This window comes from Pinus tabuliformis, chromosome J (genome assembly GCF_031772625.1).
Source record: "Pinus tabuliformis cultivar Carrire ecotype Pingquan chromosome J, CPIR1, whole genome shotgun sequence".
NCBI lineage: Eukaryota > Viridiplantae > Streptophyta > Pinopsida > Pinales > Pinaceae > Pinus > Pinus tabuliformis.
The window spans coordinates 44172633-44200379 of NC_142295.1; the positions used below are offsets into that span (position 1 = coordinate 44172633).

The 27747-nt window shown below is 38.5% G+C and overlaps 1 protein-coding gene across 1 annotated transcript in view; it reads right to left on the bottom strand.

The window, feature by feature from the left end:
* Positions 1-12197, bottom strand: part of LOC149225396 (DNA-directed RNA polymerase II subunit 4-like) — an 89620-nt gene extending 77423 nt beyond the window's left edge. The window contains exon 1 of the mRNA XM_089377082.1: positions 12005-12197. Coding sequence (XP_089233208.1) covers positions 12005-12059 — 55 coding nt within the window. The 5' untranslated portion in view covers positions 12060-12197. The remainder of the gene's footprint in view (positions 1-12004) is intronic.
* Positions 12198-27747: the final 15550 nt, after the last annotated feature.

The following is a 27747-nucleotide window of genomic DNA, read 5'->3' on the forward strand; positions in this document are numbered from 1 at the left end:
AATTGTTGCACAATCTGACAAACATCCACCGCAACTCCACCTTCACCCTCCGTCCTCCCTAACCCCCAACTCCCCTGTTCGTTATCATCTCCACTATTTCCCATTGATTTTCCCGTTCACAACCACGCGTGAGCGTCCAGCTGTTACATGTTCAGCGTTGTCTCTTTCCATCTGTCTCACCCTATTCCGCCACCCAACTAAGTTTCTTTGTTCGCCACCTTTCCTATCCACACTCCGACAACCCTGTCATTTGCACCCTTTGTCACTAAATCTCTGTCGTTGTTATCTGTTTCCCCTTTCCATCCTACGTATTTACCAAACATCACTGTGACCAATCGACAAGCCGTCAATTCATTCGTTGCCTGTCATGTTTTTGTTGACCAACATTTTATTTTCCACCCTTGTCTGGCATTGTCAGCTGTCACAAACCCCACATCCACCTTCGCTCCGACTGTTGTTCCTCTATCGCCTTTTAGCCCTGACACTGTGTCCTTGATCCTGTCATTGTTTGTTGCCCTCACGTATTTCCCATCGTTTTGTTAGTCTAAGTCGTGTATGTCTCCACCACGGCCTTCATATTCATTAGCTAAGTTCGTTGATTAAATTTTATATATATATTTATTTATTTATTTATTTTATTTATTATATAAGTTATAATTATATTATATATTTTATAAGTATATAAGCAATTAATTTAATTATACCGTTTAAAACAAATGTTTCATTAAATAAAATAAATTAAGCATTGGTTCTACCAAGAAAAAGAGCAAAATGGTGAATAATGAAGAACTACAAGCTGATATTAGCTGTTGGAGAGCCCACATCAGTGGCATGTGATATCATCTTGGTAATTTAGAAAAATCACAAACAAAAAAAGTTAACATTGATGATGGAAAAGATATTACAAAGAGACGACAAGTTTGAGGAAACCACCAAAAGACTTGACGACCATAACGAACGACTTAATCAATTAATGGAGAAGGTGGACATGCTAACAATCCAAACTATTCAAAGACCAGAATCCAACCTGCAAAATAGGATTGTGCATGAACTTGCTGATCCGCCTGAGATATGTTTTTCAGGTAGCCAGTATTACACTAAATTTCTAGAAACAGCCTATCAAGGGATTAAAAAAGAGTTGCCCAAATATGATGGTAAAGACCATCGAGGTGTTATTATTTGGGTTAATAAAATGGAAGCCATTTTTGAATCAAATCCACCAATAAGTGAACGAGGGAAAATCATGATTGCATCCAACAATTTCGAAGTATAGGCATATGGTTGGTTCCTATGGTGGTCTAGAAAACATGACACTCATTCCTTTCTTTGGAAGAAATTTGTGGATGCTTTGCTAAAAAGATTTTTCAACAAATAAGAAGATTATGTCTACGAAAAATTTGTTCATCTCAAACAAAGAAGGTTTGTAAGTGAATACACCCACGAATGGTAAGTATTGGCTACGAGACAAAGAGGATTTACTAATGAACAACTACTTAAAATGTATAAGTATGGACTTAAAGATTATATTCGAGCAGAAATGAAATTGAACAAACCACAAACTATCGAAGAAGCTAGACATGCGACAAGGTCTATTGAACAAAAACATAAGTTCAACATGCCTTCATTCAAGGAAGACGAAAATCAACAACAGTACTCAAGTAAAAAGGAGACAAACAAATGTAGATATTGTGGTAACAAATAGACATCATGGCACAGATGCCTTAACAATAAATTATACATTTATGAAGTTGAGAAAGAGTCAAATAGCTCAAGTAATGAATCAAAAAGAAGGATAAAAAAGAAAAATAATTGTCACAAGTGATGAGAAAATTGGACACTAGGACATAAATGCAAAGACACGTCCTTACACTACTATAAAATAGTAAGATGGAAGGCAAGTTGAAGTACAAGACCCTGATGAAGAAATCGTTATCACACACAATGAAGATTAAACCTTGAGGAACCATCACAAGAAGCATCATTAGCTGCAATCTCATGTGTCCAAAAAAATCATGATGAAAAAAGCAATTATTCAAAAGACCAAAAATAGCAAGCGACTACAAAATACATTCCACCACACCTTCAAATGCAAAGAACTCAGTCTCCAAAGAACGTTAAGCTTACTACACCGCTAGCAAACATGACGAGGAGATCATGTCTTAAAACCCTTAAGCTTAAAAGGATTATAAGAGCCAAAAATGCCAATATACTTTTGGATTCTGGTAGTACTCACAATTGTATAAACATTGATCTTGCTAAACAACTTGTTCTTTGGGCATGCCCAATCAAGAACCTAACCATGACTGTCGATACTGGGCAAAAGTTCGAAGAGATAGGAGAATGTCATAAGGTTTCAATCCATATACAAGAACTAGAGCTACAAACAAATGTATATGACCTACCACTCAAAGAAATAAATATAGTGCTAAGTGCAGAATGGCTAATACTATTAGGAAGCTATACTACAAACCTTAAAGAACAGTTCATGGAGTTTAGTTGGCGAGGACGACACTATAAATTATATGGAGTTAATGCTTCCAACTTCAAGGAAGGTGCGGATTCATATGAGAACTTCACCAACTCACAAGGCACAAACAAAGTCAAAGTAAATAGATGTCATTCCATAGCAGTGTGTTCAACTAGAGAAAACCCTTCTTGTTATGCTTTGAGGACAAAGCATCTCTAAAGGGGGTGGCAATGTTATGAATAAAAAAATTCATAAAAAACATTAACTAAATAAATAAATTTAAAATAATAATATTAATAATAAATTAATTAGCGACCATTAATTATGAAGGGTAAGGGTCAAAAGTCATGACCATTCACCTTTGAGGCCAGTCAATGCTTATATAGGCACAATGCCACGAAGGATTGTAATCACCATTCTTATTCAATAATACTATTACTATTTACTCATACATACACAATTTACACAATTACATCTTGCGTACAATTACATCTTGCATACTGGTGTTTTCTCTGCTACAAAACCACTTGGTACACGAAAACATCCATTGAGGATAAGAAACATGTATATTGAATAGTGTATAAAAGAATTGATATGAGATGTGATTGTTACAAATGAGGATCCACTTATATACCTAAACAAGTGCCCCTTCATAAAATGGTCATGTCCTTAGAGACATGCCTTTTCATTAACTAATTATTATTTTAATAATTAATTAATTATTCTTATTATTATTTATTTATTTATATTTATATTATTTTTATATAAATTATATTCATAACATTGCCTTCCTCTTCGAAAAGATTTGTCCTCAAAGTTTATTGCTTACAAAGTGTGCCATCTATTTTTGTCTTGTAATCTATTCGCATTTTTTGGAATTCTTCGATGATACAAGATGATAGTATCCTTGGAGTTATAAATAAAATTGTAGAACTAAGAAGGGATATGACCATCATAAATTAATCTTTTGTGGATCTTACAATTACTGGATACTTCGTGTGAATTTTCATCACAAGACTGAATTGCGCCGCCATTAGTAGTCTTCGAAACATAAGTTCGTTGTTTCTATTTCGCATGATACAGATATGCAAACTGATTACATTGTCTGCTCTTGTGATTCGGATGTCAATAAGGAGTTCTTGTGGTTTGATTTTCCCTTATCATGTTTGTAGCAATCTCCTAATTTACTTCAAGTACTGATGTTGTTGCGTTTGTTGCATAATCTTCATTTGGAATTTTCATTATCGGTACTACAATAGGTAATATGTTTTTACTTCAAATGGTTTGTCACTTTCTTGAGTTGTGATATTGACTAGATTGGTATTCATTCTTTTTTCTTCGACTTGAACATCTACAGATTTCGATGCTTCCTTCTCAATAAATTATTGTACTTCGTTTGCCAACTTCTTGTCCTTCTTAAGCTTCTTAGTTTGTGTCAGTAATTTCTCATTGTGGTCCTTGAGGCGAGTAACTTCTTTGTGTTTTGTCTATGATAATTGTTAATTTTAGGTATGTTCTATGCTTAGAGCAATTTATTTCAATTTTCACAGTTAGCTCAATATCTTTTCCAGATTAGCAATCACATCAGCATTAAAGTAAATTGCAAATAGAACATAAACATAGATCGCAGAAGACAAGCCAAGACAAGAGGACACAAGATGTGGCGCTAGCCAGGGATAAACCCCAATGTGGGGAAACCCTTGATCAATTCTTCTTATATGTTCTTCAATAGTTCAACATAGAGAGAGATAGTACATTTACAACAAAAGTCAACACTTTGACTTATCTTAAATAAGAGCATAGATCATCTCTAAGTAGATGATACATGAGGTAGCTGAACTCAGTTGAAGACATGCTGCTTCAACTGATTCTCCCAAGTGACTCCATCACCCATCATAGTGTTGCACCTCGTCATCATGTTGCACCTCACTGTGTTGCATCGTGCTACACCCATCATCACTATGTTGGACCTCATTACCATGCTGCACACATCATATTGTTGCACCATGATTGCTTGTTGTCCTATGCAAGCACCATGTCCTTGTTGTCCCATCGTTTAACATTGTTGTGCCATGTCATAGCTTGTTGTCCCAAGTACCAAGCTCCAACAAGCACCATGTCCTGTTGTACCACTTACCATGTTGTTGTCCCTTGCAACACCATGTTGTTGTCCCACTGTTTAGCATTGCTACTGCTGTCCCAATGTGCTTTTGCTGCCACATGTCATTGCTGCTATTATGTTGCCCATGCATCTTGTTGCACTATCACATTAGTATGCATTCAAACTTCACGGGTCACTTTGTGCCATCATTGCACTATGCCATTGTTGTTGTCCCACTGTCATTGCTATTCCATGTTTGCCATACTGTTGTCATACTATTCCATGTATTCTGGGCAACCTTTATCATCAACAGTCTTCACACTTTGGCATGCTGCTCCAACCCTGTTTGTTAGTGCATATTGCAGTAATCCAATCTGCCCCAAACAAACCTTGAAAGACTGTGGCTTGTTGAAGGTGAACTCCTTCCTTGCTAGGTTGCTGCCATAGGGTATATGACAGCTCTTAACAACCCAACGCAAGCCCAGTTGTGGTGCTATGGCCTGAGGCCTAGCACAACAGCAATTGGCTTTTGGTTATGCTCAACACAACAGCGTTTAGCCCTTAACACTTCGGCCTTCTAACCATAGTTCAGATATCCTTCAATGAGCCCTAGAACAATCCTTAAATTGCCTTGTTGTTAGCTGTGTCTAAGGGCTGCATTAAACCTTCTATTCTCTGCAGCTAGGGCATGTTTTACTTCAGCTATGGTTCCTCCAAAAGTTGCGGTTATAACCCTTCTTGTAAGACTTCGTTTAGGGCAGCGTTAGCCCTTCTTTGATTGCGGATAAGTGCATGGCTTAGACAGCAGTTTCACCTCCTAGTCTAAACTGCGGTTAGGGCATCATACTTATATTTAGGACAGTGTATATCCTCTTCTTGACTGCGGCTAGGTTACCCTTGAGACAACGTGGAGGATTAGGGCATCTCTTCATGATTGCGTCCTCTAGGTTAGGACAGTGTATATCTTCTTCTTGACTGCGGCTAGGTTATGCATAGAAGCTAGGGTTGTGCTAGGACTGCGACTAGGGTAGATTGTAACCCTCCTTTCCTCCTGTGTCTTAGGGCTACTTCCTCCTAGATTTCTCTCACACTAAAACCCAAAACAAGTGGAGAGAAATCAAGAGTGAAGTGCATGAGAAATGACTCTCAAGTCATCTCCTTTTATACTAAAACGTTGAGCACATGTGTGGGTTATTTGGTCGTCGGTCGACCTTGACGAATTGTCTTATAACACAAATAAATTCATAACTCCATGAATACTTATCGGAATTGGATGATCTTTAGATCAATCCTACACCTCTCAATGAGAGGAGTCCAAGAAAAATATCAGTTGCCATAAATAAGATGACCCACATGGAGTTTGGCCCTACTTGCCAATTTTAACAATACTCTTTTCAACTTCTTTCTGCATATTTTGCATTACGTTTTGGTTTTCTTGAAGAATTACTTTTGAAATATCTTTAATGTCTTTTGGTGTTATTGAATCAAGCTTCAATGTAACATCTTGTAGCGTTACTTTTTTATTTTTGTAGGAAAATGTCAAAAACTTTTTTTTTGTATTTAGGATGAAAGAGCCTAGTGTTTCCATCCAACGTGAACCCAGAATTATGTCACCACGATCACTCCATAGGGATTGGACAATTGTCCAAGAATTGTGATATAAAAGTATAATCCCCAATGTTTAGTCGTAATTCAGTTATTGCATATTGTTGTGTTTCAGAGGTCTAATTTTTCAATTATATTTGACTTAGGAATCACCAATTGGTTAGAGAGTTTAGGGCTTACATAATTTACATCTTTCCCTACAAGAATCCCTTTAATTTTAAATAGCACTGAAGCATATTTATATGAAGTTTCTGAAAATCTTCCTTTCCCATCTACTAAGAACTCTGTTCTTTTCTCTTCAATGATTCACTCCATTGTATTTCGATAACTTCGTCAAATGATACTTTGATCAAGGAGTTTATATATTCTTCGTATGAGAGAGCCAATTCTCCAAAATATAATAATGTCCCTTTTATTTGATAATATTGAATACCTTTTTGTGCCCTATTAATAAGGGTCCTTTCTTTTAAATACCTAATTCTTTTTTTATAACCCCCTTTATAAGCCTCAAATAGTTTTTATTATAATAACATTTTTTATATACTTATTTCACTTCCTAAAATTTTAATATTTATTACCTTTTTTTCCCTTGTAAAATACTTTTAATTACCACTTGAAGATATATGTGTATAAAAGATTTGTCAATTCAATATGCTCACTTAAAAATGTTGCTAACCCTTCAATAACATATTTAATATACATAGCTCTCCAAAATTAGACAAAAATTTCGTTTATTGCAACTTGATGTTTCAATGTGGTATGATGGGATACTATGTAAGGGCGCGACCGTTCACAATTTCAAATGGCGACTAGTCACTTGGGAAAATCCTATGGTCAGGCTAAAATCTTGATCACAATGTCTTATCATGTCATGAGTTGGTTGCAACAGCAGTGTCAGATGGAAAAACTCTGGCTCGAAGGGACTATGGCTAGATTGGTGGCTCGAGCAGCAAAAACGACTACTCAGGCGAAAACGTCAGTGGGGGGAATTAGTAGTCACAACGGCGCTAGCAACGCAGGAGAATGGTCAAGTAGCAGGTGGCACGATTACAAGCTTGTTGCATCAACTATGACGGAAAAACAAGCCGCTGGTTCAAGTATTTTTTGTGTTTTTTTGCTGAGTCAACAAAATCAACAAGATTTGTCGAAGGCGGTGGCAAGGTTTAATTGAAAATCAATATAAACAATTGTGGTATGGCTCAAATGTTTGTACAAGTTCCGATAAAATACAATGGTAGTGTGGCAATGAGTGATAAAAAAATTTCTTCAATTGAATTTCAAATTTGTTTCGCCCTTAAATTCGGGTTTCTTTGAATTTGTGATAAATTGATTTTTATTATTATTATTATTATTATTATTAATGGCCAACACCCTGATGGCAGAATGGAGAACCTCAAAAAATTGTGTAGCGAAACGCTTGGATCATGACGACAACGAAGTTGACAAGAAGTTGATGGGCAAAGGCCAGATAAGAGTAGTTCTGTGTAGCAGTTGAACAACCAGAGGATTGAACAGCTTTGATACCAACGCAATGAATGGAGTTTGTACTTTGCAATAATCTTCAAAGCACTTGGTACTATTACTATTACTATTTACTCATACATACACAGTTTACACAATTACATCTTGCGTACAATTAGATCTTGCATACTGGTGTTTTCTCTGCTGCAAAACCACTTGGTACACGAAGACATCCATTGAGGATAAGAAACATGTATATTGAACAGTGTATAAAAGAAATGACATGAGATCTAAGTCACCTGACACGGGGATTCGGGACACGTAGGATTCGGGATTCGTGGTGTCGGATTCGGGACACGCTGACCCCCGGAACAAGACACGTTAGGACACGTTATATATTATTTTATTAAAAAATATATATATATATATATATATATATATATTTAAAATATATATATATATATATATATATCTTAAAAATTAGTTATTAGCATATTTCTTACACAAATTTTAATTAATGATACAAATTTATTGATTTCAAACATAGATCTTCATCTATAGCTATTAGCATGCATAGTACATACAAAATTCAAATAAATGTCAGTGGTACTGGTCACATAAATGATAAATGATAAAATCATAAATCTATTAAAAATTTAAATCATGATTCATAATTCATAAGGCAGCTCTGAAATATTACATATGTAACCTTTATTATAAAACACAGTGGGCCGTGGCGTATACCTTTGTTCTGTCTATTTATTAATTTAACTATGGTTCATATATGTATCATGGTGGCCCGCATCTATCTATAGCTCACACAGAAATGGATCGCACAGTGATAATATAACACTGGCGACTCGTTCATGATTTCAAAGGCTCGTTCTTAACGACTGGAGCATTGTTAGATTTCAGTGGCTCAGATTATATGGCGTTGCTCCATACGTTGTGGTGACTGCATAGTTTTAAAAACCGGCCACAAAAACCGGTTACCGGTCAAACCGGCCGGTTAGATAGCTGGCCGGTCCGAACCGGCCTAATAAACCCGGTCAGCTCCCTCCTGTGCCCAAAATCTGGCCCTAACCGGTCAAAACCGGCCGGTTTAGGACGGAACCGGCCGGTTTGTATCAAACCGGCCGGTTCCGTCCTAAACCGGCCGGTTTATGGACAGCACATTGGTGGGAGCGAGGACAAGCCTGCAAATGAATTTCACTCGTGGCAGCAGTCTTGCTTTTGTGAATGTGCGCCTACAGTTGGTCAAAAAACCAGGGAACCCGCTTAAGTTAAAGATTTTTTCACCTGCGAATTTGAGAAAGACCCTTCCCTTTGATACTCTACCAACTAATGTATCTGACAGAGATGGGTCTTTAAAATTGGATCCTTTGGAGGAGGAAACTTTGATTACTACTTCTGTGCCACGAGTGAAAGTCACAGTAAACATGTTTGTTATCACCATTCTTTACGAGTCATCTGGAGCAATTCATTTCTTTCTTCTTCTACGGGTGTATCTGGACAGTGCTGAAGCGTGGTACAAGTTAGTTCTCACAAGTTTAGGATTATCAGTACATTTAAAATCGGCCTTGAGAGCTATGAAGCTCACACTGATAATTGGTAAGTATTTTAAATTTGAAGAGATCAATAGTGTTTTTTTTATTTACAATTTTTCTTAGTATGATCTTCAAGCATAGCACAATTTACAGTTCTGAATTATGGTAGAGAAAAAGGATTGCTATAATGTTGGGTTTACTCCGCAGGATGGAAATGCTGCAAAAGGTTGAGATTTGCATTCTCTATCGTGCCCGCCTTGTATCGATTGAAGAAAAGGATTTTGTATTTAAAAAACCACTTATTTCCTTTTACTCTATTTTAAAACAGGTTGATTGTTCATGCATTGAGTATATCATTATGCTCTTGTTTTCAAACTGTTTTGATAATCTCATCTTTCATTGCCAAAGTATTAGTCACTGAATGTAGAACTTGTTTAGTCTTCATGTAGTGCTGGATTAATATTTCATCATTGACCCTGACATCAAATGGAACAATATCACTGCAGGTAGAATTTATTGCACTCGGTGCCATTTTGATATATTCACCTTTGCATGGTATATAAATGAGCAAACTTTGCATATTTTGTCTCTATTGGCTTGGAATCATGGTTTTACATCTTAAAAATAGTTTTGTTTCATTAAAAATTAATTATTTAATGTATTTTTTAAAAACCGGTTCATTTAGACCAAACCAGTCCCGGTTAGACCGGTTCCGGTCGGTAAACCGGTTCATTAGGTGGACCGGTCCGGTCACCGGTTCCGGTTTTAAAAACTATGACTGGTTCTATATACCCAACATTACAGTGGTTCAAGGGTTTTGTGTCACGCAATTTATGCAAACTGATCACTGATTAGGCGTGATACATATTAAGTTTTAACAGCTCAGCAAACTAACCTTAAACCTGCAAATTGCAATGCGGTCCGCCGCTCCAAATCGCTCCAAATCGATGTTAAGGTTGCAAATGCGGTCAAATGGGAATGACAACAGCGAACTTAAACCTACCAACAGCCCGAAAAACGAATCCGAAACCAGGATTCGATTCCAAAATCGTGACACGTTCTTCATTTTTTTGACACGCTCATGACACGACGTACCCGGATATGACACGACGAGTCATTGAAACATGACACGTGTCAGGACAGAATCGTGTCCGATTCGTCCGATTCGGGATTCGTCCAAGGGTTTGGACGAATCCGGTTTCGTGATTGTTACAAATGAGGGCTCGCTTATATACCTAGGCAAGTGCCCCTTCATGAATGGCCATGTCCGTAGAGACGTGCCTCTTCATTGACTAATTATTATTTTAATTAATTGTTATTATTATTATTTATCTTATAAATAAATTTTGTTGTGTGTTTCAATTCATTAGTTGTGTAAAGTTAATAGGAAGTTGTTCATTATTTGATGGCATGCAAAAAGCAAGAAGGAAAAAGAAATTTAGTTGACTCATGGCATTGAAGATGAATCCAATTGATTCAAAATGTCAATCAATTTCAGGATGAATGCTATGGTTAATACTCTGAAAAACCTGCAATCAAACAATCATTCCCACAAGAATCTCAAATCCACCAGAAATTTAGTTGTCAAAGCACAAACCAGCAACACATGCCTAGGGTTACATTGGGGAAATGAAGACATGTAGGATAGATAGAAAGGACAATCCTAGAAATAGAAACATTTTATCTAACATACAGAAACCTTTATCAAATATCCAAAGAAATATTGAGAAATATTGCATCCAGACCCGACCAGATGTTAGATGAGTATGGTACATACTACGCCCCATCAAAAGATCTAAACAAGGACCCTGACATGTGATATAATTGCTTGCATTGATTCTCCCAATGATTGACCAGAATCATACATGAAATCAAAGAACACTGTACTGCATAAAAAGTCAAGCTTTAACCCAATCCCTTGATAACAATGCAAGACTAACAGCATGTCTCAGCTTCTTATAATACAAGACTGCTTACATCTTGCATCAGTTAGCGTTATCACTAATCCCCACATAAAATTGTCGCTCGTCAGTCATTCAACTGATGGTATCCTTCAATCCATTTTCTTGGGATAGCGAAATTACAAATTACAGTCTAAATGCAAATTACAAACTTGCCAGTGTGTTGGCAAAAAATGGGCCCTTTTCCGAATTTGGCCCCATATTAGCCTTCAAAACCCGTATGGGGTACAAGGGTTGTGAATATTTTTCTCCTCAAAAGAGAAGTTGCAATTAGCTTGTTAAATGATAGTTTAATAAGTAAAAGTCTCTGATTTTGTCAAATACTTTATGTGCTTTTGGGAGGTTCCCACATTTTGCATACATGTGTATCAGAGCATTTGCACCAAATAAGGCCAGATATTTCAGGAGGAAATAAAGTCGGAACATTACCTGGCTGCTCCAAGATTGACCCAGTCAGGACCAGCCTAATAGGGTTAATGTTAAGGTCAACAATGAGGGCTAATACTAATGGGTTTCGGAGTACAGATTTTCGCAGTAAGAAATAATGCACGTTTGTTTTTGGCGAACAGTTTAACCAAAAACTGACACATACAAAATAATGGGGTATTCCAATGAAATCATCAATAGAATTTGGGGTTAAGGTTAACCTTCGTGTTGCAAAAACCCATAATAATTTTGGTTGTAGATAACCCAGAGGCTGCAAACTTAACATTATGAAATTCAAAAAAAATGCGCGGATTTTTAACCTTCTATTCTTCTGCTGTAAACACAGATACCAGATCCCAAACGGAGAGCACAGAAAACTACATTATTGAAGTTCCAAAACCAAATATTGAAAAGGAAGAAAACTAAACGAACTAACCTTCTCCAATCTTAAGCTCGGCAGCATTCTCTTCCTCTTCTGACGTTGAAGCCATTGTCGTGTCTTGTTGACAGATGCTGCCGCTGTCAACAAATTTATCGAGTGAAATAGGCTCTGTTGTGTTCTCCGCCTTTGCCCAAATCTGGGATGCTGGCAAAACGTTAAAATGAAAACTTGTCGCAAATAAGAGAATTTATATCGTTCTCTGGAACTGTTTCATGCCACGAGCCGGCCTACGAGGAGTCGGTCGGTAATTTGGATTAATGATGCGTAATGCGAGTTAGTATTAGAAGGAAAACAATAATCTATTAAAAGTGTTTAGGGGTAAAGCTTTTTAAATAATAGCGGCAGGTTTAATGATTAAGAGTATGTGTTTCCTCTTAAAAGGTTACATGTTTAAAATAAGATCGGGTAGAGCATGTATGTCTTTGTAGACTTAATTAAATAGATGGGTCCATTGTCTCACAAACCAGGGTCTCATACACCAATATGGTGTCTCGCTTCGCAGTAACCTTAAAATTGGATAATAATAATAATAATTTAATTAATTAAAAAAATTAATAATGTGCAGACTTGTTTAAATAATAATAATTATTTAATTCGGCCTGGAGTATGCCGTAAAACTGCTTCTGCTTGGCTAAGAGCTCGTTTTCCTCGGACGTAAGGAAACAGGTTAACGGCCCAAGACCCAGAGGCATCTGGCAGGAGTGAAAGCCTGACCACCAGCGGGTTATTACAGGTGGCGTGGTTTTCCTTGATAACGGTGATGAGTCAAATCGACATTCGCGGATAGCAGCCAGAGATGGTTGTCCTCACTGTTGGTTTGACACCTGAGTTTGATAGGTTTTGCCACCTTCGGAAAAAAAAAAAAAAAAAAAAAAAAAAAATAATAATAATAATAATAATAATAATAATAATTATTTAATATTTAAAAAATAATAATAAGAATAATTTATAAAGTTAAAGTGTATATTTTAATTATTTTCAATCAAAATGGTTTCAAAATAAAAATATATTTATTAATTTATGTTAATTTGTTATTCGTCAAAAATAATGATAAAAAAATTTATATATGGTTTTAATTCATACTTTATATAATAATGTATAATATTTATAATGAAGTGTTAATATTTACATTGAAGGTGTTTCTTTGCGAGGTTGGGCTGGGCAGATCCAACTAATCAAAGTTTCATTTTCGTTTTTCTCCATCCAACCATTTTTTACCATGTGGCTTGTGTCATGAGACTAGGTCTAGCTTGGGTTTGAGTCTCCTATTACACTATTACTTTGCCCACCCGCATTGGGCTTGTACATGGTCTGCACAAAATTGAAAGAACCGATGGAGAACATTGCCCTGTCGTTGAGCCTAACCAAGGCTGGGTCTTCATCGAATAGATTGGGCATCGATTTGACCTCGATGCCATAAACAAAGGTGTATGAGCTTAGGTTCTCTGGTGAAAATGTGATGTTCAACTTGTTGGAGGTCATGTTGATGGAGCAGTCACAAGAACTGAAGTTGTGAAGAAGCGTGTAATAGCTATCCACGATGTTGAAGAGCAACTAGCAATGGCGACGGGTCTCTTTTTGTCTGGGTAGCCACCTCTGAAACTGCACAACCACAATCGCATGTGAGGCACAACAACGAAGTAGGCATGAAGCACACATTGTTCACCATTGGCTTAGTTGGCCTTATTCTTGCAGTGCTCTTCTAGTGGAGATGGCAAAGATCATGTGGAAAAAAAAAAAAATCAGATTATTCCCTCAAAATGTTCTGCTACAAAGAGGTTCAGATTGCAACAAAAAACATTTTAGAGAGACTAAGTAGTGGAGGATTCGGTTTGTCTACAAGGGCACTCTCATGGACCAAATGCTAATAGCGGTGAAAGCCTTTGAAAGTTCCAATTCCAATGAGGGCAGAAGTAATTTTGCATGGAGATGAACACATTGGAACCATAAAACATGTGAATCTGGTGCCCCTGTGAGGATTTTGTACCTAGGGCTTCTTACCCACCACTTTGTGGGTGACACCGATAGGAGAAAATTTTCTCCTAGATGGTCCTCAGCCAACAGCTGCTACATAGCTCAATGTGCCATTTATCCACCACCTGAACCAACCATGTGGTCCCTCGCTCATCTGTTATGATTGTATGTTTGTAGGTGGGCCTTCCAATATGACTTTTCATTGTGTAGTTGGGTACTTTTGTTTACCTGTAATGGATGCTTTTGGATATGGATTAATCAGGGGTTTCGTTGGAAAGAGTGGGTTAGGTCTGTGCTTTTGTCTCCTCTGCCCAGTTTAATGGTTAACCTTGTATCTTAGTCTCGTGGGATCTCCTTTACTGGTTACTAGCTTTATGGATGACACTACATGGGAAACCTTGATTTTGGTTGTGTGGTCCCGCTTCCTAATACCATATACATTACTCCTCTCTACTCATTACAACCTCATCCATCATTTTTCCCATTTGGGTCCACATTTGTCCACGTGGTCCACAAGGAGTTAGCCTCCCCCTCTCCTGGTCCACACCTTGGGTCAGCCTTGGAACGATGCCCCAATGGTTGATGTAGCTAAAATAAAAGGAAAAAGCATAATTTGGCCACTCCCAATAGCAAATGTACCATAAAATGCAAAAGATGGCTAAGACATACAAATTTAGCATGTGGGACAAAGTCAAACATGAGCCCTACCCCTTATCTATGGTCATCACCCTGGTTCCTATAGGCCTTATATGAGCCCCCTCTATCATTAAGGAACCCATGATTGTCCCAACCCCTGGTGGGCGATGCACTACCCCACCTTAAGGGGGTGTTGTAGCAACTACAACCACCCTCCAAAATTTTGGCTAGCGTGTAAATTTCGGAGCCTACCTTGGATCCTGTGATTGATCATCCTTGGTCACTTATTGGCAAACTAATGATTTCAAGCTCCCCTCCTTGATCCTAAGAGTTGTCCACGTTCTCATCTTTATGCAACATGTGTCATTTTCGAGCATAGGGGTTGTTGTTTGTCATGTAAAGGGCATGTTGCCTTGCTTCAAGGGAATTGTGTGTGTATGAGTGGTTGTCATCACATAGACATGTTTCACACTCACTTCACGTACTTGTGTCACGAAGGTTGTTGCATCAAGCAAAGTATGTCTTATGTATTCTAGATGGTCTACATTGTGTCACTAAGTGTCCGTGTGCGATCACAGTCAAGTCCTATCAATGTTTACATATGTTTCACTGATCTCACACTTAGCCATTTTCCCGAGCAACCTAGCCTCATCCAGCTTCCTGGAACTGTGCGCTTTTCTTCTATAACCATCAAGGTTCCTCCCTTGCCCGATGAAACCCCGCAGCCCGCAGAAACACCAACCTCCCTTGCCTGTTGAAACCACACAGCTCGCAGGGACACCAACCTCCCTTGCTTGTTGAAACCTCGTAGCCCGCAGAGACCCCAGCTAGCACTGCTCTCTATAAATGCGTAGAGCAATCCAGCTGCACTGCACTCAGAAATTGCGCAGAGGTGTCCTCCCAAGACCCCCACCCTGCAACAGTGTCTTATGCCTTAAAACTGCACAGTGTTTTCCAAGCTGCCATGTCTGTCTTGCATGCAGAATTGTGCAGACAAGCCTCCAAGGGCCTCATTCCGGTAGCAGTCATTGTCCGCTGAAATTGCGCATATCTACCTCTCAGTGACAACAGGAAAATGTGACATGCTGAAATCGCTTCCAAGGAGTTGAGGAGAAGGACCAAGGAACCAAGTAATGGAAAAGATTAGGACCGCATGCAAACTTTGTCGGATGCATGATCATCTTAAGGGTAAGTATGGTAAGTAAAGAACACCTTTCGAAGTACACCTCTTAGTTGAGTTTGCAGGACTGCTTGTCATTGTCATATCATCTTGTCCTCAGTAACATGCATGTGCGTAAACACGAAAATTCATTTTATGTGTTTCTTCTACATGTCTTGCTTCCTTTTCACTTGTTTGACCAACTGTCGTCTTTGGCATGTTGATTGTTATGTCATGCTTGCGACCTCGTTCTGGTGATGTTGAAGGTTGTGTTTGAGTTGTGCTCACTATGTAAACATCTATCGCACTCACACACGATGTTGTAAGCATTGTCGCGCAAGTGTCATCACAGTCATTTGAATGTCTATCTCAAGTGTCGTGCTTGTCGCTCGCACCCGTCGGTCAATCACACTGAGTGTATGTTATCTTGATGATTAGAGATGTCTTATCGTCGAGTCATGTTGAGTGTGTGTTCGCAAGGTCATGCATGCACAAGTTCACTCGCTCACACACTAAATCATTTTGCTAAAACTTTTTTGACCGGACCACCCCCCCAACAGCCAAACCTCCGATGAGCTGCACTGCATAGTCTCAGCCCTCAGTGATCATGTACTGCTACCCAGAATTGTGCATAGCTTGAGGCTGCCTCCTAGGGAATTTGGACTACGTAATCCTAGAGTCAACCCAACTGACTGTCACCCAGAACAGCGCAGAAGTTTCTCAGTAACCCATCTCAATCTGCACTGCCCGCAAGCAAATCTATCAAGCCTCCAGCTGGTCAACCAAAGAGTTTGACCGGGCAGTGATCCCGGGCCTCACTCCTCCAAAAAATTGGCAGAAGATGCCAAGCATGCCCATGTTAGGTCCCTATACTACTAATGTAACCCCTTATTATTATTAGTACAACCCCCTTATTATATTGTTGTGCCCATGTAGTCCCCATATTGTTATTATTGTGCCCCATAGAAGCCCACAATTGTTATTGTTGTGCCCTTACATTATTATTGTTATGTCGGCTCTGATTATATTATGACCCCTTAGACTCCTATATATAGAAAGGAGGCCTTATCATTTGTATCATCCAAGAATTGTTCATTTGTGTAATGTAAAGGAGGTTGCCCCCTCGAAGAGGCTTATTTCTAAGGTATTGATCTATCTTTTCTATCTTTTTGTGAGCTGGTTTCATAACATTTGGTATCAGAGATTTGGATTCTAGAGTTTCGCTGCTCCAAACATGCCATTGTGGAATTTTCGTTATAATTTTTTTTCTGCAACGTTTCAGAAGCTAAAAAAAAACCCATTTGAGACGAAAGCTTGCTAAACCTCAGGTCCGAATTTCAAATCTTGTCTCACTATATTTTTGGATATATGATCTGTGGAAGTTAGGGTTTTTGCAAGCTCCAGAATTTCATCTAAAACAGGTCATCGTGGAATTTTCGCTATAACTTTTTCGCTACGAAGTTTCAGAAGCTAAAGAAAAAACCCAATTGAGAAGAAATCAGTCTAAACCTCGGGTCCAAATTTCGCATCTTGTCTCGCTATATTTTCGGATATATGATTCAAGGAAGTTAGGGTTTTTGCATACTTTAGAAGCTTTGTCATACCGTTAGAGTTGATGACATCTTTCCCCGTACCTCTAACGGTATGACAAAGCTTCTAAAGAAGGAACAACGAGGTGTAATTGCACAATTATGTTCGCTAGAGGTTGCCACATCGAAATCATCTATTTCTCCAGATCTCCAAAAAGTCTTGGACAATCATTCCAAGGTATTTGAGACTCTCAAAGGCCTCCCACCTATTCGTGACCATGATCATGCTATTCATTTGATTCCAGGAAGTGTTCCTCCAAAAATCAAGCCATACAAATATCCCTATGCCGAAAAGAGTGAAATTGAACATATGGTTGCAGAAATGCTAGAGGCTGGTATAACTCAACCTAGTCAAAGTTCTTTCTTTGCTCCAGTAGTATTGGTGCACAAGAAGGATGGATCATGGCGCATGTGTCTGGATTATAGGGAGCTCAAAAAGCTCACTATTAAAGATAAATTTCCCATTCCTGTCATTGATGAATTATTGGATGAACTGCATGGATCAATTTACTTCACCAAGTTGGATCTTCGTTCAGGATATCATCAAATCAGAATGAAAACTGAAGACATTCCGAAAACAACATTTAGAACTCATGAGGATCATTATGGAATTTTGGTCATGCCTTTTGGCCTTACCAATGCACCTTATACATTTCAAGGTTTGATGAATTCCATTTTCAAACTATTGGAGGAGAAACAATTATATGCAAAAAGCTCCAAATGTTTCTTTGGAGTACAAGAGGTGGAATTTCTGGGTCATATTGTATCTCATGAAGGTGTTAAGGTAGACCCTAGCAAAATTAAAGCCATTAAGGAATGGAAAATCCCCACATCCATAAATCATCTGCGAGGATTTCTCGGGTTGACAAGGTATTATCGCAAGTTTGTTAAGAATTATGGGAGAATAGCAGCACCTCTAACAACATTATTGAAGAAAGATGCATTTTCGTGGACTCCAGAAGCAACAAAGGCCTTCGAACATCTTAAAGAAGCAATGTGCCAAGCACCGGTCTTAGCTACGCCGAACTTCACAAAGACTTTATTGTGGAATGTGATGCTTCAGGAAATGGAATTGGTGTTGTTTTAATTCAAGATGAAAGATCCATTTCTTTCGAAAGTCGTCCAATCAAAGGAAAGTATTTACACAAAGCTATTTATGAGAAGGAAATGTTGGCAATAGTACATGCACTTAAGAAATGGCGACCCTACCTGATGGGAAGACACTTCAAGGTAAAAACTGATCATGATAGTCTTAAATACTTTTTAGAACAAAGATTATCCTCTGAAGAGAAACAAAAATGGGTCACAAAGATGTTGGGTTATGACTTTGAAATCATCTACAAAAAATGGAAGCAAAATGTTGTTGTAGATGCACTCTCAAGAAAGGATGAGGATGTGGAAGCATTTTTTTTGTGTTATTTCTAGTATCCAACCAGATTGGATAAATGAAGTAAGGGATGAATGGAAAAATGATGAAGAAGTGTGGCCACTCATTCAAAAGTTGCAGAAGATCCCAGTTCAAATAATATTTCCAGAATTTGACGAGGAAGGAAAAATCATATTGGAACCTGAAGCAGTCACAGAAACAAGAAATCGACAGCTACGAAATCGATCAATTTCAGAGTATCTCATCAAGTGGAAGAACTTACCCACTGAAGATTCCACATGGGAGGATGAGAATTTTATACAGAATCATCCAGAACTACTCAAGCGTTGAGGACAACACTTTTTGAAGGAGAGGGGCATGTTAGGTCCCTATACTACTAGTGTAACCCCTTATTGTTATTAGTACAACCCCCTTATTATATTGTTGTGCCCATGTAGTCCCCATATTGTTATTATTGTGCCCCATAGAAGCCCACTATTGTTATTGTTGTGCCCTTACATTATTATTGTTATGTCGACTCTGATTATATTATGACCCCTTAGACTCCTATATATGGAAAGGAGGTCTTGTCATTTGTATCATCCAAGAATTGTTCATTTGTGTAATGTAAAGGAGGTTGCCCCCTCGAAGAGGCTTATTTCTAAGGCATTATTCTATCTTTTCTATCTTTTTGTGAGTTGGTTTTATAATAGCCCACTTCTGCTGACTGAAGAAACTGCGTTGACATGTCGGACAGACAGTCGCTGCCTATCACTACACTGCCCTAAAAAATTACACAATTTTTCCAGTGAGTCACCTTGTCAATTGGCCTGCTGCTCCTCCTGAAAACTGCGTAGTTTTCATGAGCAGTCTCCCAACTGCCCAACATCCCGCTCAACTCAGAAACCGCGTAGGGATGTCCAGCAGGCCAACCTCCCAGCTCTGTGCAGTTTTTGTCAGCAGCCTCCCGTAGCCTGTTGCCAGCTTCCCAGAGAAATTGCGCAATTCTTTTCCAACAACCTCCCATAGCCCACTACCAGCTTCCTAGAGAAATTTCGCAGTTTTCACTGCCAATCTCCCTGGAAAAAAATTTGCGCAAATCTACCCTCTAGCTGAGCCAGATCCCGCAGACAGTCACTGTTGATCCGGACTGCCCATCTCAGCTTCCTAGTGACCTCTGTGCAATTTTCATTGACAGTGCCCGAAGCCCACATCCTGGCCTGAAATGTGCTCTATGCAGTTTTAGAGCCTTGTCCTCTCTCCCGGTCACTGACATTCGAAAACGAAAGATAATGCATCATGGTATACTAGGAGATTTATGGATTTGATGGCGTCTCGTCATGAGTGATTGTAGTTACAGGTACATGGAGGAGACATGGCGTGATGAGAATGGAATGCTATGATACACAAAAGAGCACATTAATCACTCAGTAGCACTACAGATCGACATGGACACCGCCACCAGCATGAACATACCATCTCTGTTATGTCGAGTCATGTCATGAGTCATCTTGGCCACATCACTACTGTGGACCATACTGTTGTAATCAATGTAATGTAACATGGAATTCCAAGAGACCCACATGTAAAGTTGAAGAGTCATGTAAGTCAAACAGTCATGAGGGAAGTCAAAAAATCACAAGGGTCAATTTCACTGTTGGCTATATATACCCCTCATTTGTACATGCAAAAGACTTTTCACCTTGGCTCCTCCCACATAGCCTTGACAGTCTATAGTCTTTTTTTGAGGAGCGAGCAGTGGCTCCAAGGCCCCGCTATTGGGGTTAATGATGTATGGTGTACCGATGTGTCTTGGAAATTTTGCTTAATTCATAAGCCTATTAACAAGTCAACGCGTTTTCACACATGTATTGCATTCGTTTGTAAGATTATTCTTTAGACGCTTGTAATGCATGTTGCTTTAACCTGTATTAGGACAATTGAACTATTTCGGTTTTTTTAGCACATATGCTATTGGAAATGTGTTGTATCAGTAGTTAATGATGTCTCGCTCGTGTGGCCTATCCTGCCATACACTCGACAAATTCATTCTTGTAAACTTGTTATAATGACCGTCGCACTCGTCTGGACTATTATGTTGGGTGTTGTATGTGTTATTTGTTCACCTTGTGTTTGTGACTACTGCATCCTTGTGGACTACTCCACCGGAAGATACTCATGTCTTGTTGTGTTGTGTGTCTCTAACAGAGTTGGGACTATTCCCTTTCAACCTAAGACTCACTTCCACCCTATCCCTCTACATTGAAAGAACTTTGACACAAGCAACACTAAGAACTCACTAGGCATGCAAACCTCATTGTTCAAATGCGAAGCAAACAACTCTCATGTGCTAACAAGCAAGAGCTAAGGCATATCTTTAAGATAATGGCAACCAGGCCATCATACCAGATGGGACTCCTACACCAAACGGTGTGAGGTCTAGTTGGGACTTCATACCAGGGAGATACCTTACACATCATGCTCTTATCTCCTGGAGCCCCGAGCAAGTATGAATTAAAATCAACCAAAGGCAAAAGGCATACGAAGAAGGGTGTAAAAACAGAGGTTGGGATAACTCATGTACCACGATTTCTCCCTCCTACATTCATGTACCCAAGTGTGGGCTTCCCCTATTATAGCTACCCTTGTACCATGGCATGTGGCTTGGAGCTTTCCCCTTGGTCCCCCACTCCGCTCCATCATTATATCACATGTCACCTACCACTTGATGGATGTATAATGGACATGTCACCCCCTTTGAAGGTTGAAACCGCCTAATAGAATCCTTGGTTAACCTTTTATTGAGCTTGGAGACACTTGTACATGCTAAAGCCCACTATGGAATGGTATGCCATTATGAAGTGTCCACTTATTTTCCATGATTTATAAGCTCTTTTACTAGATTACTCTAATGACTTGTTGTGTTGGAAGGTGAGGAGATGCATGGGATCTTATGCAGGATTGCAGGTGGGTACCATTTGGGGTTTGGTCTCCCTATACGAGTTCCAACCCGTCCAGAAGGTCACATTGGCACTTATAGGGTGAGCGTTGAGAGCCATGGGCCTCCACCACAATAGAGAGTAGTGTACCACTTCATGGATCCCTTAGCACCACTCATTGATTGCTTGTGTTCCACCTTTTGGATGAGGATGATGCACCCAGACCACCTTGCCCAGTTGGCTTCACACTTGTACCATGTTAGCACTCCTTAGTTGTCCCAAGGCTGAGAAAGGAAACCAAGGAGGTAACCTTAGACCAGCTTTTGACTTGGTATCTAGCCCTACCAAATCAAAGAGGGCTCTCTCTATATCAAGCTCACAGCCAATGTAAGTGATTGGAGAAAATCAGGGTTTTAAGCTAGGTATTCAGCTCATTAGGGTTTTATGTAGGGTTTGCTGGATCAAGATCATAGGTCTGGGAACTAGGTCAGGGTTTCGAATGATCAATTGCAGGAATAAAAATGAGACAAGGTAGGTATGTTTAGTGACATATTTGGGTTGTCATTGTGGTACATGGTTGAAAAATGAAGTATCAAAATGAGCATATGACTGTGAATTCTGCTTAAAAACTAATGAGATGATCACATGAAAGCATACATATGGTTGCAAGGAGAAATAAAATTTCAAATTGGTGATAAAACCAAGAAGAAACACTGTCGATAAGCATACCACATGAATCCCAAGATTATAGCTGCAACTGTATGTTGTATTTCTGCAAAATGGTGTACACTAGCTCCAAGCTATGACTATCAAGTATTCAACCCTTTCTCTGAGTTGAAAATCACTAGATATAGATGTAAAACAATATTTCCTTACTTGGAGGTCGAATCCATCATCTTAGGAACTAATTACATCAATTTCTCTAGCCATACCCAAAACTAGGGAGGTTAGAAACCAACTCCCTTTGTGCATTAACTGACTTAGTTTGACTTTAAAAGCATTGGTTACAAATAAATCAACTCTAAGCATCTCTAAAATAATTATTTACATCATTTAGAATCATCTCAAGACTAATTACATCGAGCAAAGTCACCTCTTGACCATGAAACTGAGAAACATGCTTTCTTCCACAAAAGTGTAGCGTGCATTGCAGAAACACAGCGAAAAATAGGGGTCAAAGATGAACTAATATCTCTTTAACCACACCTGTTACAAAATTGGAAGAGGTTTCTGTAGATAAGTTTGTTTTGAAGAAAAAGCTCTCTCAATTTTGTAAAATTCATTCCCGTCTTCTTGGAATGTGCCACAAAAGAATGGCTAAAACATGCAATTAAATTGGAGAATTTGATTTTCTAAAATAGGCCTCCAAGAAAGTTTGAATATCTCCCAATCCATGAAACCTGTGTAGAAACTGAAGGAGGTTATTGTGATTGAGTCTGTCATGAACAAAAAAATTTCTTTGGTTCTCCAAAATTCATCTTCATTTGGTCAAAACCTCTTTTGAAAATTATGACCAAAAACAGAGCCAAAAGCGTAGCGTGCAGGCACAGAAGCGCAACGAAAGTTTGAAGGTTGATTGAATGACTTTGGTGCATCTTTAAGATGAACTGAAGACTGCTATTGGTAGATGGGCATGTCCTCTATATCACTTAATATTGAAATCAGCAAAAACACTTCTGCAAGACACTTAAAACTCAATTTTCCACAACTACTCCATAAGTGTAGCGTTTGACCAAAAATAATGGCAGAAAGGTGAGATTTTAGTGGTTTTCGACCTTTTCCTACAAATCCATGAGCTGATAAGATACCAAAAGTAGGTTCATGAGATGTACTAACTAGAAGACACTTGTACATGTTTTCCATTTTTCATTTGGAGGTCTTGGGAAAAAGCATAGTGTGGGCACGCTGCGTTTCTGAGAGTGACCCTTTTGACTGTGTGCAAAAATACTCAAAAATTCAAAATTTTGATGCCTTTTCTTGTTTTTTGAGTCAGTTTTATGTCACTAAGGAGGCATCAACTAGAAGGTCTAAGGTGTCCCTCTTCTTGAGCTTGCTTAGGGTCTTCTTGAGTTTTTTCTTCATGTTCTTAACCTTAGCCCTAGAAATCAAATTCCTAGCATGGTAATGTCTAGCCATGTTTCTCTGCATAGTGACATCTCTATTGGCCTTCTTTAACAACTTCTCTAAGTTCTCATTGACCTTTTCAAGCCAATATTCTCTATTCTCATCAATACTTGCAGCTATAGGGTCAGTAGAGTCCTTGTGTGTTTGTGAAGGAGATGGCTCCTTGTCTTGCTCTTTCTTCTTTGCCAATGCTCTTGGAGGATGAAATGAAGTTGTTGAATGCTTGGATGGTCTTTTAATAGCTTGAAACTCAGTTTTTTGCTTTGGTGATGGTGTGATGTTATCATGTACTTTGAAAAGTGACTTGATGAGGTAGTGTACTGCAGCTTTATTACTTTGTTTGGAAAGGTTACATCTCCATGTGGGGTAAATGTACCTTTGATACCTTTTTGACAAACTTATCCCTAATTATCTAACTCCCATGATGGTGACAATGGTGATGACATGACTCCCATGCATTATTTGATGACATGAGCAAATGATGACACCTAATGCATCTTAACCATGATTTGGAACTTCGAGCCCTTTAAGTATGAGTGTGAATGACTTAATGACCGAAATGATGACCAAGACACTCATTTGATGACCTATCACAAGGAATGTTGACATGACCATGATGACAATCTATGACCATGCAAACGGAGGGAGTAGTAATGACACCTAGGACATGACTCAAGACTCATTTGACAATAAAAACACATGTCAAATTTTATTTTAAAATTTAACAATTTGACCTAAGACTCTATCAATCACATGGAAAGAGTACATTTGATCACTGTGACTATTAGACACTAACATACCATACACTTAGCAGATGTTCCAGGGTCCAGTTGAGGATGTGTCTCCCCACTGGGGACAATGGGAGGTCTTATGTCATCATTCCAACCCTTGCAGATGGTATGCATACATTATTGATCCACTTGGAGACCCATGAGGCTGTTGTTGTGCCCCCACACCCATTTGGGGCACCACATTGGATTTGCTTGGATATCAAGGAGCCATCCCTTTGATCATTATGTTTGGAGCCTTTTCTCTCATATTGGCACACTTTAGCCTCCACCAGGCCTTCTCAATGGCCCTACAACTCATTATGATTACTATTTTTCCCTCTTGTGAGGCTTTATCATTGTATTATTAAGGTATATTGGCGGGATTGTCACCAAGTCATGTCATTATCATACATTATTTTATTATTTGGAGCATTATTAGGCTAATTTGGATATTCTAACCCCCTTATGGATTGTATAAATAAATGCGAGGTTCATTCATTCCTCTCATCATCACTTGGATTGGATTAGTATATCTTGAGAGATTTCCACACTTGTTTTGGGATGAAATTTTTGGAGTTTATGGATGCACTATGATGTTTGGATTTTTGCTATTGTCCTTGGAGCTTCTTTCTAATGCGAAGTTGATGAATGGATATACTCTCTCTCTCTCTCATGTAAGTGAAACTTTAATGATATTATTGTTATCTTGCTTGTCTAATGAATGTTATTGTTATCATTATTCTTTTATGGGTTAAAGTAAATGTGAAATTCTTCCGGAAACCTCAAATAAGTGATATAATGCATGAATTTCTCTTTGAGGGAGTGGGTGAATGTTCCTAGAGGCACCTCATAGGTTGAAATCCCTTGAAACTTCATCTCCTTTGCAATTTGAAGTATAAATCCTAAATGGCCCTATTGTTGTACCTTAAAAGGCTAGCGAAAGTCATCTAAGGCTCCTTAGCATATGAAAATTCTTGATCTAGTTGTATCTTGACTCCACTAATCCCAAGAAGCAAGGCATTGATCCTCACATCCCTTTGGTGGTCAAAATTACCCCTTTTTCTCATATCTTTCAATTTTAGGCTTAACCCTAGTAGGTCCCTTAGGGCATCAAGAAAAATACTTTGTATCCACTCAAAACCCTTGAATTTTGGTCCACTATTTCATTGTGGTTTTCTCAAGAGGTCCTCAAATTTTGAGGCAAATTTGATGACAAAACCCCAAGATATAGCAAACCTTATCCAAAGACCATCTCTTTCCCTAGGTTGATTTGGGTTGGTGTCCTCACTTGGATCATTGCATTTAAAATTCAAAAGATAAATTTTTCCTTTCATCTTATTCTCCTCCTTAAAGTGGTCGAACCCCTCTTGTGTTGATCAACTCTACATCCTTGACCTAGTTTGGGTCCACTTTGGTTCTTTGTGGTCCCACAATTTTATAACTCAAATTCCATAAGGATTGCATAGAAATCATTTCTCCACGAGAATTCTTTAGTCAAGGAAGCTTATCGTAAAGGGAGATTCCTCAAACCTAGGCTTAAGCATCCTCTTAACCCATCTTAGAGATCCCATCACCTTGCTTCTTAAGTAAGTAAGTCATTCAATTGAGTCTATCTTGTGAACAGGTTGTAGGGATCACTCTCCACGCATTCATTGATCTAATCATCCTTGTGATTCCTCTTATATCGGGTCTCCTCTCGTTGGTGAAAGTCCATAAAGAACAGGGGGCTATAACTGAGGTGACAATGGACTATTGCTCCATTATTTCCCAAAGAAACTTTTGTCTGCCAATTTCACACAATATGTGTGTGAGGGAAGAGTTTCACAGCTTAACTCACATTAAAATTTCTATCACCATATTTTTCTTGAGGCCTGTCATTTTTCATATACATGAACATGTTGAATGGCCAAAGACACTTCCAGAAAGCAACATCAGTTTATGAAAACACATAAAATTCTTCCTTGTCTACTTGGCTAACCCATATTTCTAATAAAAAAGTTTAATAAGTCCAAAACTTGTACTTTTCCTTTGGAAGCTACTAAGTTGACACGTTTATGCACCCCATCTTCAAACTTTTGGTTCTTTTCCTAACAATAACAAGGAATATGTCCAAGTGTAGGGCCTACCACATTTATCAAATCCCAAGTTTAGTATCGTTCACGGGGCTTACCACACATATCAGTTTTTCTCCATGCAAGAATGGCTATATATAGATTTTGAGTCTTTTAGTGCAATTGTGCACGATATTCCAGAGGCAATTAATAATTCTAGCCAAGAATTGAGAATGCTCATATATACATTATGAGTCTCCTAGTGCTATTGTGGAAGAGATTATAGAGGCAATTCATTCTTCTACTAAAGAATTGAATTGGATTTTATCTGCAAAATTTCAATTGTAGAGGAAGAAAAATGTCCATGACATACATGACAATGGAAAAATTAGAGACTCTGTTGATAATTAATTGTTATGTTGGATTAATTTTAGGACACGAGTTGCACCAAGGTAGATGGTAGCTTCTCCTAACAAATGCAGGAGTTTCCGTAAAGCATATGATGCTCACCCACACGAACAAGCTCCTCATTTCGATCAAATGCTCATCAATCTTTCGTAGATCTTAAGAATTGACCCACCCTTAACAATGCTATTGTTGCGGCCTCGCAAGATTATTGGGCACATTCCATCGAATACGAAATCACCACGAACAACATGATGCCTATACATCTTCTCACTGACACTTTATGTTCTTTCGTTGCCTTTATCAACAATGACACACTCATTCAGACTGGAGGATGGAGCAATGGGATGGATCCCAACAGGCCCATTACGTTTCCTAGCTTCAATTGAGTCCCTGCACAGGTCGAAACTCCTATATTTTATAGGAGAAGGTACCATCTACCTTGGTGCAACTCGTGTCCTGAAATTAATCCAACATAACAATTAATTATCAACAAAGTCCCCAGTGCTTCCATTGTCATGTATGTCCTGGACTTTTCGCCTCCTCTACAATTGAAATTTTGCAGATAAAAACCAATTTGATCCTTTTGTAGAAGAATGAATTGCCTCTATAATATCTTCCACAATAGCACTTGGAGACTCATGATGTATATATGGGCATTATTAATTATTGGCTAGAAGTATTAATTGCCTCTGGAATCTCTTTCACAGTAGCACTCAAAGAC